This window comes from Mesocricetus auratus, unplaced genomic scaffold (genome assembly GCF_017639785.1).
Source record: "Mesocricetus auratus isolate SY011 unplaced genomic scaffold, BCM_Maur_2.0 Super-Scaffold_100023, whole genome shotgun sequence".
Taxonomy (NCBI): Eukaryota; Metazoa; Chordata; class Mammalia; order Rodentia; family Cricetidae; genus Mesocricetus; species Mesocricetus auratus.
Genome location: NW_024429204.1, coordinates 16118149 through 16131872, shown reverse-complemented (window position 1 = coordinate 16131872; position 13724 = coordinate 16118149). Strand labels below are relative to the sequence as shown.

The 13724-nt window shown below is 40.1% G+C and overlaps 1 protein-coding gene across 9 annotated transcripts in view; it reads left to right on the top strand.

Annotated features, from left to right (window-relative positions):
* Samd12 (sterile alpha motif domain containing 12) overlaps positions 1-13724 on the top strand; it is a 439420-nt gene that overhangs the window by 290816 nt on the left and 134880 nt on the right. The window contains exon 5 of one of the 9 annotated variants that reach the window (XM_040730485.1): positions 3780-4875. The exons of the other annotated variants lie outside the window; for them this stretch is intronic. Coding sequence (XP_040586419.1) covers positions 3780-3820 — 41 coding nt within the window. The 3' untranslated portion in view covers positions 3821-4875. Of the gene's footprint in view, positions 1-3779; positions 4876-13724 lie in introns of those variants that run through there. 9 annotated transcript variants of the gene reach the window in all.

The window sequence follows — 13724 nt, the reverse complement described above, 5'->3', positions numbered from 1 at the left end:
TTGAGTCCTTGTTGATGTCTAAACCAGTCTACTCTGTTTTCCTTTGACCTGTTTTTAGTGACCCTGTTGACCCATGTCCTGACCATGGGTCTTGAACCACTTGGATTATCTGACACCTTGCCTAACTGACTAGCTGGGCAGAAAATTGTTGATGTCTCAGTATCTGTGCTTATGCTACATCTTGCCTCCCATGTTTTTTGTTTCTTCTACAACTTTGGTTTCTTTGACCTCTTCATTTAAATCCTTTGTTCTAAACTCAATGAAGATGCCCTTCTCCTTTGTATCCTTTACATCTTCCTGATATTTGGATTGCCACCAACATCTCTGTTTAGATGCCTGGGTACTTACCATGTTATTTAATTATACACACAGAAAATGAGCTTCTACTAAAACCCAACCACTCTAGTCAATAACAGTGACACAAGAAAGAATGAAACAAATTCCGAGGTCCCAAGGAACTTGCTATCTTGTTATAGTATTTTGGGTCTCATATTAGTTACCTAATTATTCATCTCTTCGTGTCGAATTCCCTGAGGAGAGAAAAGTGCTAAATGACCAGTAGTAAATAAAGGTTAACAAGTCACATAAAAATCTAAAATGTGTCTCTTCTCTACAGTTCACTAGGCTTAGCCTCCATTTCCTCATCTATAAGCTTAGACTACTCAGTCCTGCTTCTCATCAGTGTTAAGAAGACTGGCTCAGACAGAGCTAATGAATTGCCCAAAACTGGGGCAAGCATATCCTAGTCACATGAGTGAATGGTAGCCATAGTTCTCAACTAAGTCAGCTTATGAGAGAAGTGTTTATGATTCCATTTTTTCCCAGGAACTTTGGCCTTAGGGTAGCACTGAGAGATTGATCCTGGTGGGAAGATCCCAGCATTGTACAGTCATCTTTCCCTCATAATGTCCACCCTTAGCAGGATGGGAGGAGATAAAAGAATGGAGTTGTGAGTCACAAAGTCAACAATGCATGTAAAGACTCACCCAGCTTCCTCTGCACAGGGACATGGATTTCCACATCCAAGTTTGGCTTTAATGTTGCTGTTCAAAGTTTACTTCATTTCCTGGCAGCCACCAGATACAGAATAGAGTTTAGAAGGGAGGAATTTCCTTGTAATGTCCACTGACTGGACCAAATGTCATTTACATTCTCAACTGTACAACATCCCTCCAAAGAGGTTCTAATTGCTGCTACCCAGATGGAAAAGCTGAGACCTGAGGACATTAGATAATCTTACCAACGTTGTATACTAATCAAAGTTCAAGCACCTTTGTCGTTTATAACAAATGCTCTTCAGTAAGTAAAAGACTAGCTTCAGTTCATTTACTTACACATTTTGCCCACCACACAAACCACTCCAGCTCAGCCCAAAGGGTCTCCAGTGGAGAAATAAATTCACTGCACTCTTGCCATCCCATTGTCCTAATACTCTTAGGGCCGAGTCTTAGGTGAATCAATAGAGATACCCGTGATACAATCTAAGAAGGTTTTCTATAGTTCATGCAGGTTCATGCCCTCAATATTGCTTATTCTAATCCCAGTCCTTTCCCTCCTGCAAAATGCCCCAGAGGCAATTATACAAAGGTGTCCATCACCATAGCAACCAGGACAGACCAGAGACTGTCTAGAGATAATTTGACATCCCTTCCCTCTTGATTCCATGTTGCTATTTCCAAACAACTCCTACCCTAAATCATTCCCCTTCTCCAAACTACATTTTATAACCCGGTTAATGTTTTTATTAATAATATAGCTGCATAGGCAGGAAGAAAAGAGACCATGAAGATTCTCCATCAAAACAAGAGAGTTGGTTTTGGTCCATTTGCCAGCTGCCTTCTGTGTTGTAAGTGACTAAGTTGCAAAAGATTGTGAGAGCAGAGTTTAGTGGGAAAGTTAGTGCTCTGAGTGATGGGGCAGGAGTCTGTCTCAGAATGGGAGGCAAAGCATTGTTCTTGACATTGTTAAAGCCCAAAACAACCCTCCTTATCGTACAGAAGAGGAAACAGACCTTACCAAGGAAGATGAGTTTATGACCTCACTTAACTACTTAATGCAGCATCAGGAGTAGGAAGTCCATTTCTGCACTTAGCACCTCTCCATGCTAAGTCAGGGAAATGGTGTCCACCATATATGGTCTTCTTTTGATTCTATCATAACCTTTACCAATACCAGTTCAGAAAAACAGGCAGCATCCTTACTGGCTGTTTTTCACTCTCTTTCTGAAAAAGCTGTTCTTATTGGTCAGCTTTGTGCTATCATGATAAAATAACTGAAGCAATTGACTTATGAAAAGAAACGGGTTCTTAAGATTAAATGGGAGATTCAAATCTAAGATAAGGCAACCTAATAGCTAGTCTTTAATGATGGTGGCATCATCACAATAGGAGGACCACATGTTAGAACAACTGCTCACATCACAAGCCAGAAAGCAAAGAAAGAGAAAATGAGCCAGGCTCCCAACTGTCTCCTTTGGGTACATACTGCCAGAGACCAAAGACACACCCATTATCTATGTACCTCTCAAAGGGTCAACCATATTCTTTTCTTTTCTTTTGTTTATTCATTTGTTTTTTCATGACAGGGTTTCTCTGTTACCCTAGATGTTACGGACCTAGCTCTGCAAACCAGGCTGACCTGGAACTCACAGAGATTCACATGTTTTTGTCTCCGAGGTGCTAGGATTAAAGATGTGCCCCACCACCATGTGGCTAGACCAACCATATTCTAAGAATTCCACTTGGGGAACAAGCCTTTAACATGGATCTGTATGGGCTATTCACCTAAATCTTACACTTCCCATGTAGTTGAGGATGACCACTGTATTTCATGGACCACCCACTTTAGAATCACCTACCATAGCAATTCAAATTGCAAAGTTTTAAACTGTTTCCTAGTTCTTCTGAGTCAGGATGTGATCTGTCCCTTGAGTTTAAGAGCTACTAATACAGATTTGAGGCTTTTTATATCCATGACTTATGGCATGGGTCGTTCTTTCCACTGGAGTCTTCAGTCAGTCCTCCCTTCATCATCTTGTATTCCTAGGTCTCAGTCAAATTTGACAGGAAATGAAAATCACTACATTTTTATCAAGCTGTGATATGGCCAGAACAGACATGGGAGAAGGAAATTCTCAAAATAAGAGACATTCCATTTCCCCTTACGAGTCATGATATTGTTATAGAGGAAGATTGCTCATTTACTCTTGGTGTATTTTCAATAAAAGTGTCTTGTCAAACATGATGAAACACGCTTAAGATCTTCATTTTCAGTGAAGGGCAAAACATTTTCAAATACATGTCAGTATTTTCTTCCAACTCCTTTGTAGGAATTTGGTTTTGTGCTTCCAGGAGAAAGTAGACACTGGTGGGCATGGGCAGTATCAGTACAAGTTTAAATATTTTCACATTTGTCCTATTTATACTCTGCATGTCCTTGCTTTCACTGACATCCTGAAGATGGCCTTTTCATAAATAGTATTAGGGCCTTACAACAGGGACAAAAAGAGTTCTTCATGCTCTTTCTACCATGTACACATACAGTCAGTTTGCAGCTCGAAAGAGAGCCGTCACAAGCAATACTGTCACCCTAATTTAGAGACTTTGAATCTCTGAAATGTAAGAAAATCATGTATACTACTGAAGCCACACAGTTTATACCATATTGTGATAGCAGATTTTCTATCACATGGACCACAGTCCAGAAATATGGCATATAGAGTCCGCTGTCTTCATTGATTACAGAACATCAAAGGTGAATCTCTAAAATTCCTCCCTTAGGCCAACCTACAGGAAGACGCTTAGAGAGAGACGCCACGTGAGAAAAGACAGAATAATCAAGAAACACCAACCCTTTAGACATACAAATGGAGGCGCCTCCTTGGAAGCAGATCTTCAGATGAACCATCCAACTGAGCCCTTTACCAATATCTACCCATAAGACCATAAGCAAAATTAAATCAATGCTTTGAGATAAAAATATAGACTCAATAACTGCAACAAGATGCTGCTTCTAGATTCCTCTCTTCTGAAACTTATTTCACCCTCAGTTTTGTTTTGTTTCATACCCTAATGAAATTTATGTTCATGGTTTTATAAAACAAGTTATCCAGGAACCTTTGAACTCTATAATATTTGGGAAATTAAATATTTAAAATGTAAATATGTATCTATCCAGAGTTGTATAGTTGTATCTCCACAGCATCTGCAGATTCAACCAACTTCCAAATGAAAGTATTTAGAAAAAGAATAACTGTATGTTTAGGGAGCATGTACTGACTTTTTTCTTATTCCTAAACAGAACCCTGTACAAACTATTTGCATAATATTTTATCACACTGCTTATTATATGAAACCTAAATGTAGTTTTAAATATATAGGCAGATGTATGTAGTGTATATGCAAATATTACACCGTTTTTAAGGAGATAGTTTGTCATCTGTGGCTTTCAGGGATCCTTCAAACCAATCACCTGTAGACATTGAAAGATGCCTGCATCTGATAAAAAAAATTAAGCTATGAGGGCAAGAGATGTATATAACTGAAAGCAATGGCAATTTCTGTATGGAGTGTTTTATCTCCAATAAACCACCTTGCTCAAGGTACAGAGAGCGCGAGGCCCAGGACAGGTCAGCTGTGAGAGCTGGTTTCCTTATCTATAAAAGCAGGTCCTATTCATCTTCAGCACTGATGACTCTATGACTTTTGTGCTATGTGTTCTGAGTGCCTATCTGTGTTTCTTACAATGTGTTAGAAACCTATGCCGTGGTGATCCAGCCTGTGGGACAAATGAAATATCCAGTTCTTTGCTGCGCCCGGTGCCTTGCTGTCTCCTCCAGTCCTCAGTAAATATTTGTGGAATAAATGAATGAACAAATGAGTATGTGTTAGGCACCACCGTTACAAAGACAAATGAGATATGATCCCTGCCCTTGAGGAGCTCACAGTCTATTGAACACAAGCAGCAAATTAAATACTGGTCATGCCTCCTGGGTAGCACATTCTTCTATTATAGAAACACCATTTCATCTATGTCTAGCTGCTATTCATACTGACATACAAATGAAACAAGATATGTGAAAATGTACCTTAGAGGAGCCTAGAAAGAAAGAAGAGGCTTCCCACTTACCCGGTAGAGCTAGCCTCTCTATGCTGACTGACTGCCAGTAAGGCAGAAGGGAAAAATGCCCCCACCAGAGCTGCAGGAACCTGGGCCCAATTACTCAGAATCACCCTCAGGGACCCATCAGAAAAGCAAGAACAAATCCACTGACACATCGTTCCGTCAAGCTGCACCTGCACTGACTGCAGAAGCAGGATTGTGACTACTGTGCGGGCACTGCTCCCTAAGCTGCAGCTAAAAGAGAAAGATGCGAGGCAGACGCCAGGGTTTTGTTTAGCTTTTTAAAAGGAGAGGTGAGAATTTTAAAGTCAACCTGAATGAATAGTTGTGACCATTAGGAACAAGTAATGGTGTGGAGAAGGGCAATAGGGAAATGGTTGATAATGGGTACTCAAGCAGAATTTAGCGAGCAGGAACAACTCTCTGGTGTTTGGCTATTCTACAGCTCAATGCAATGACTATAATCCAGAGAAACCCACAATATACTGTATGAAGAACCATAGGAGAGGGTCTCAGGTATGCTAGTGATAAGGAGATGGGAATGTTAACAACCCTGGCTTGATCAGGACCTACCACACAGGTGTATTGAAAACTATACTGTATCCCATAAATGTATCCAAGTACGTGTTTATCAGATCCTTTTCAAATATTTAAGGAAATGGAAATGCTCACTACCTGGATTTGATTATTAATGTGTGTGTATATAATTATCATAAAATAGTCTATAAATATGTATAACTAAAACAATCAATTGAACAAGAGTAATATGAGAAACCCACATTTTAAACAGCCATATTCGTCCATATTTTTCCAAAATTTTGGGTTTTTTTCCTTAACAAATGTGTTTCAGTTGTGTACATCTTTGCCCCCCTTTCTCTATGCTCAATGTTTTTTTAAGCCAAGGAGAAAGTGACACTTTTGTTTAATCTTGTAGGTCTTTCCTAACACCTATTTAAGAAAAGGATTCATGTGTAGGGGTTTGAAAGAAAATGGCCGCCAGAGGGAGCTGCACGGTTAGGAGGTGTGGCCTTGTTGGAGGAAGTGTGTCACGGTGAGCATTGACTTTGAGGTGTCTTTTGCTCAAGCTTCCCTCAAGTCGTCTTCCTACTCCTCCAGCATCGTGTCTGCCTGCACACCACCATGCTCCCCCGTCATGGTGATAATGGACTAAACCTCTGAAACTGTACGCAAGCCACCCTCATTTAATAAATTCATTATGCTAGTAATTACCTGAAATTATAAAAATCAAAAGTTTTGAAAGTTAGCAAAAGCTGTCAGTGGCAGCCGTCTTAAGTTTGAGAATTATGTGGCACTATTTGTCGTCTGAGTCTGCTTAAAGATATCTATTAGCAGAAAAAAAATTAAAGAAGCCAGCCTGATGGCTCATACCTATAACAGTTGGCTGGCGGAAGCAGGAAGTATCTGACAAATTTGAGGCCATCCGAGGTTAGAATGAGACCCTTCATTTAAAAAGATGAGAAGAACACCATTAGCCTCACAAAAATGTAACTTGCTTACTAATTTTGTTTCTATCCTTTTAAGTTTTACAGTCTTTCTTTGACCATTGGGTTAACTGCCATGGCTCTTAGCTGTTATAAACATTTTCCTGTGTCACATGTATCATAGCTGATTTTAGTACACTTAAAAATCTAGAATCTCATTGACCCTTGACTTCTATCTTTATGGGAGGTGCTACATTAAGTGAATTAAAGTTGGAAGTGACTAAAAGGATTAAAACAGTTAAAGGAGACATGACTGTTTCCAAGAAGCATGTATCAATCAATGCCTTGGTACTCAGAACACGTACAAGGACAGTGATGCCTAGCTGCTAAGTAACGTGGATGACGGGTCCCTAGGCAGCAATTACCAGAGACCTGCTTGGTTGCATAATCTTGTCCCCTAATCTAATCAACAGTGCCAAAAAATTCAAAATGGAGTACCATGGATAAAAATCCCTGAAGCATAAGACCTTTTTCCTTCATTTCAGAAAAGTGATTCTATCATGACACAATCAACAGACCTAAAAAGAGCTTAGAAAGGCCCCATGGTCCTTGCTCCAGACTTCAGGTAAATCCAAGCATAACCTATCATAGAATAATGATGTGCCTGTTTGTTACCATTGAAGCAAAAGATACTGCGTAGATTTCTTTGATAACCAGCTGGGCATTTAAGTGCCTTTTCCAGAAGGGAACTTTTGGTATGACATCGGAGCTTCTCAGAACTGGTTCCTGTGTCTGTGTCGTCACACTAACCATGGAACATTTAGTAGGCTTGTGACCTTGATAAATCTTATCCAGCTACTTTGTAGCAGGGGAATAGACAGCAGACTTCTTCATGACATGGGATGGTTTTTAAGGAGTAAAAAGAAACAGAGAAGCCCCTCAAAACATGTCACGTCCCTGCTCCTGTATTACCTGACACCTTCCTATTGCAGTCCTAGTGTCCTTCAACATTACTCTGGAGGCAGACTGCCCAATGTTCGGTCATTTCCTGAGGTAGTAGACAGGGTGGTGTAACTGGACAAAAATTGGCACACACTTCAAAGAAAAGCTGTGGCTTGCCATCAGAATAGCAAGATAAAAGGAGAAAACATTTAGTATGTCACACTAGATCGTCAGAGTTAGTTACTGCCTATGCCATATACATTTGGCATTTAACATAGGACCAAATCCACTTAACAATTAGGAAATATGATCCCTTTCATCTTTTCATTATTAAGGTATCAGGGAAGCATGTTAACAGAGACCTACAAGGAGCCCCACATACAGATGGAAGGGAAGGGAAAGCCTGGGTTTGTGGGCACTAGCTTGTATGCCAGTAGCATTGTACAGAAAGTAAAGCACATTGAGACAATACTTGTATGCTGTGGTGATGTCTGTGAAACGCCTCTCTCTTGTTGGTGGCTGTGGCTACACTACAGCAAGGAAATGCCTCACCCAAGAGTGTGCCATGAAGTACTATTAAAAGACTCAGGAACATGAAAAGAGCTCCATGAGCTGAAAAAGTTGGTCAATCAATGTTTTCATACTCGGCTAGAAATGAGCTTCCTAGTTCCTAACTATCAACGTTCATGGATCTATCTTGCCCTTTTCTTTTATGCAACAAAGATATAGAGCTTCTAATAGTGCAGCATTGAGGTCTAGGGTGAAAGATGACAGACATGAGTTACCTCCTCAGATGCCCACTGGAATTTGCTTGGTGTTCAGCAGCTACTCATTGAATAAATGCATAAAGGGAGATATTTAAACAGATGAGTTGTAATATGATGACATAAGTTCTGGTAGCTTCTGCTATGGTACTGTGTGTCTATCTATGGGTGAAATAATCAGGGAGGGTGCCTTGTAAAAGATGCAGTCTCTTTTTTTGAGGTTATAACATAATTATATCATTTCTCTGTTCTCTTTCCTCCCTTCAAGCACTCTCATATACTCCTTCTTGCTCTCTTTCAAATTCATGATCCTTTTTCACATTGATTCTTACCGTGAGTGTGTGTGTGTGTGTGTCCTATATGCTGCTCAGTCTGTATAATGTTACTTGTATGTATGTTTTCAAGGCTGACTATTTGATATTGGATAACCAAGTGGTGTGCTCTTCCCTGGAGAAAACTCTTTCTCCCACTCTTAGCATTCCTTAGCTGCCTGGGCTACATCTGAAAAGATAGTTATTGATTTGTGAAGCAAGCACTTAAAATTTGAACACACACACCATATGCATGGTACTCTGGGCTGTTAAGTCAATGCACACAGTTTGATGGGAGGACACAGCGGTGATCAGATAGGAGGCCCAGGGAAGCTGGAGTGCAGAAGTGATGATCCTTTAGTGTCTCTTCAGTGTCTGGTGATGAGTGCTCTCTTTCTTATAAATCAAGACCTGCTGTCTTTAACTTTTACTCACTTGAACTATCCTGAAAATGGGAAAGTCCTCTTGGCCCATAAAATACCATTCATCTTCTGAAAGATATGTGTGAGGTCATGCCTTAGCTCGGGAATATCCCGTGCCAACACAAGGCGTTTATGAACATGCACTCTCTTTCAGAAGTGGTGCTCTTGGGACCACAAGACATAAAGGTGTGTGAGTTTAGTGCCATCGCTTATGCAGGGAGTGTGGGAATTCTTGTATGGAGATGAAAAGAAACACAAGTTCCATGGATCTTCAGCGAAGATCAAGCAAAGAGTACGGTCTGCTTCCCATTGACCCTTTTTGCAGTTTGTCTTGTCACAACAAAATCTCAAGTGCACACAGGGAGGCAGTGACTCTAAAGCTCAGATGCTCTGGGAACAAGCTGCCTCTGACGATCACTCCCTGAGAGGAGTGAGGGGACCGGAACAATGGTGAATCAGCTCAGGGAAGCCCTCCACACAGTAACCATCTGGACTGTGTCTTATGCTTTTCAGTCCCCAAACTAATGCTGGAAGGGAAACATCACATGCTCCCTGACACCAAAATTTCTCTGTTCTCCTTCAGGGGACGTACATTTCCTTGGATGAGAGATTACTAACCAGTCACAATAACACACGAAATATATAAAAACATAAAGAGAATGCCAAGGGCACTACAAGAGACTCCCAGCTTCCCTTACAATGGGAAGCATTCAGATGTCAAGACTTGGGGCTCCTTAACTGACCCTGAACAAGCCAAGCACTGCAGGGATGGCAGAGAGATTAAAAAACTGACTTGTGTACTCTGGCTTGAGATTTGCATTTCTGATGGCGACCATTATGAGAATAAAGTATAGAGAAAAGTACAAGGTGCTGAGATATTGTAACATTGGCAGTAAGTCCTCATAAGCTTACAGAGACCTGCCCTGTGGCAGGAGACCTAGATAGACCATGTGGCTGTGAAGCAAGCTTTTACACGCACGCATGCACGCACGCACACATGTGTACACACACACCATCATACCAAAGCACCTTCCTAACTGTGCAGCTACCATGCTGTGAGAAGCAGCAAATGCAGAAGGATGAAGGCTAATTTGGTGTTGTGACTGCAAAAACGAAGAGCTCCTGTGCATCTTGTTCTGGAAATGAGGCAAATTGCTAAAACACGTTAAGTAATCCCAACAAATGTCAGTCTCAGCCCTGAAGCTGTGTTGGTCACTTCTACCTTTAATGAATGATTTCATGGTCATCTCCGCTCAGAGGAACGAAGCAGAATTTCAGGTTTCTATTTTATTTCCAGTTGCACACATGCAGCATAATCATTATCTTAAAATTTTTAAATTATGATTGTGCAAGCTAAAACCTTAAGAGGCTTTCTTTTTGTTTTGACCCATCAGATAAATGTTAACAAATGTTACCATTTCATGCATATATTTTTAGACTTCCAGAAATATGAATATTTCTAAAAGTAATTAATTGGTTATTCTGTGCTCTTAGTTTACATTTGATCTCTTAGTAATTTTATTTTCTTTGTTTCTCCCTTTATTTGGTGAAGCTGGTTTGGGCTGAATTTTCCTTTGATGTCTTCTACCCTCTTCATTATACTCCAAGAATATGGCAGGTGTGATACCTGTTTTAAGTCCCCCCCCTTGTAGTTTATTCCAAATCTCTAAATAAATAATACTGATGCACGTTTAAACAGTATTTTCCACTCTGTGTATCTAATTATGAATGAAGTAGTCCACTGACTCCTCCCTAGAGGGAAATAAAAAATGACCACACTTCCCTTCCCTCCTTATACCCACCACCCATCCCCCTCCATTTTATTCTATTTTATATATAATAGAATATGTATATATGTGTATATATATGCATATATATCCCAATCTATAATATTTAATGTGTTGATTGCCATGTAATGGGATCTCATAGTTCAAGAATATTATTTGCATTCTTTTCATAGACTGTGTTTCTTTTTAAAATGCTCCTTAAAAGCAAATCTTCTCTGAACCCTTTCCTTGAGGAAATGTCTGCCTATGCCTTCCTTACTACTGACCACGTTGGGCAGATGATGGTCTAGGAATCAAAGTATCTGTCTTCTCTCAAAACCGCATACACAAGTCCAATCTGTGAGATTGGCATCTTTTCTTTTGTAGGGGATTTGTTCCTTTACCCCAGACCTTTGGGAAGTGTCTTCTTTCAGACCTTTATGTTGCTTGCTCCCAATGACTCTCAGCTCTCACCAAGTCCTTTCCCTAGTTTTTCCACTACAGGAAAATTTTCTTATTCCCATTGGCATGGCGGCATGGCTTCTGTCCACAGGAGATCTGCCTCTCCCTCTTGCATCCTATTCTCCCTCTGAACTTTGAGTGGTTATCTCAAGTTAGGCTCATTTGATAACTTCTTCTTTTTAAGAAAACAATCTTTTTAATTTTCATACCAATCCCAGTTCCCCCTCTCTCTCCTCCTTCCGCACACCCCCCTCCACTCCCCAGCAGAGGGTGAGACCTCCTGTGGCAAGTCAGCAAAGTCTGTCAAGTGGAGGCAGGATCAAGGCCCTCACCTTGTATCTAGGCTAAGCAACTTATCCCTCCATAGGGAATGGGCTCCAAAAAGCCAGTTCATGCACTAGGAATAAAGCCTGGTCCCACTGCTAGTGGCCCCCAAAACTGCCCAAGCCACACAACTGTCACCACATTCAGAGGGCCTAGGTAAGCACTATGCAGGTTCCTACTAAATGAAGTTGATTTTCAAAATCTCTCCAGAAGTCTCTAAACACAGAAGTCTCTAAACACAGATTTCTCACCTCCTACATTCTCACAAGCATATATGTATATATATATATATATATGTGTGTGTGTGTGTGTGTGTGTGTGTGTGTGTGTGTGTGTGTCTCCACCCACTTCACTTCACAGTTCTGGTGATCACAGACAAGGGAAGGGTTGTCCCGCCTCACTATTACAATAAATTTAATTCAGAGGTGATTTTGCTTTGTGCAAACTGCAGAGATTTTAGATTCAGCAATGGAATTATTTGCCAGTTGTGTTCTTTGAATAAGATCCTCCTTTCTTTTGATATATGGCCTCGTTGCTTATCTTGCTGAATATTTTGCGTTTTGAGCAATAACTTTCAGAATACAAAGAAGGTACACTCTTGCCTTGTGGTAAATCTTCTTCAAAGTATATTGTCCTCTTCTTTGAGATGTATATATATCCTCTTTGGTGTGTTATGGAACTATTCAATTCCATCATGTGGCCTATTGGATAGCTCACTCTTCAGGGGAGCCAAGGTGACTTCCTGAATTCCAAGAAGTTCTTAAATTGTGGTCTTTGTGATTGACATTGACATAGAAAGTTTTGCTAATCTGTAGCCTGTGAATAATGATCATGAGTCCTTGCAGAAGAACTTTGAACAGTTTTATCAACCTCTGATACATCTGTATAGAAAGACGGGTCTTTGCCTGAAGACCTATCTTCCCATAGCCCATGTGTACTTTACCTTTCCTACTACTGTGTATACTCAATGCAGCTGACTCAAGACTTCTGTTTCCATGGGTTACATTAGGCCTGTAGCTAAGAATAGTTGTACCATTTCTTCAGAAATTTCTCATTGGTGACAGCTGGGAAGAGAGCTGTCCCCAAAGAGCTTAGCATAGCAAACCTACAATAATAATCCAAGCACTGTGAATACTGAAACAGGAGGATTGAGAGTTTGAGACTAACTTAAGCTCCATAGCAAGATAATATCTCAACAAAAAAGATGTAAATCAGTAGTAGAGCACATACTCAGCATACACAAAGCCCTAGATTTGATCCCTAGCAATACACACACACACAGAGAGAGACAGAGAGAGAGAGAGACAGACAGACAGACAGACAGACAGACAGAGAAGAGAGAGAGAGATCAGCCCCTTCACAGTAATCTTGGATGGTTGAACCATGTTTATTCTCCTACATGTATGAACATTCCACATCGTTCTCGATCCCAGACGAGATTAATAGGAAAGGCAATAACACAGTAACAGTCCAGAACTAGAAATATATCCAATCCCTATATATGACATGGTTAAGTGAAATGTGGGATATCTATGCAGTGTAATATAGACCCCAATTAGCCATATCCATCAATGTGGACAAATATTAAACAGAGAGTAGAACAGGTTCTTATCATGCAAGAAAGTCAGTATAGGCAACATAAGTTTTCTAACAGGAAGCATCCTTGTTTAGACTAGGAATACATGAGTATTTTTAACCAGGTAAATGATGAGTAGAAGTATAGCCCAGTGGTTATTGCAGACAAGGTGGGGAAATGATCGAAGAGTGACTGACACTCTAGACCTTCAATGTCGCTGTTAATATTTTTACTTCTGCGTTCAGTAGCTCATATGTGGACATTTGGCTTATTGCAATTTTTAGTAGTAATACTAATTTTAATAGTGATTTTTCATAATTTTACCTTTAAAGGTTTTTAGCTTATTCTAGTAATTGAATTATATTTACACCATGATTTTAGTAACTTCTCTTTATATGTGATACTTTATAATAAATTTTTTAAATAAACCGCATAAAAGTTTTGCCAAATATAGCCATTCACTATCCCTGCTCTACCCTTATGGTGGCCTTAGACCATGTATCCATGTGGGGATGAGGGTTGCATGTTTCTTCTGTGCACTCATGTAAGCCATAATTTTGTTGTTGTTTTTTTCAAAAAATTCTTCAACTTTAT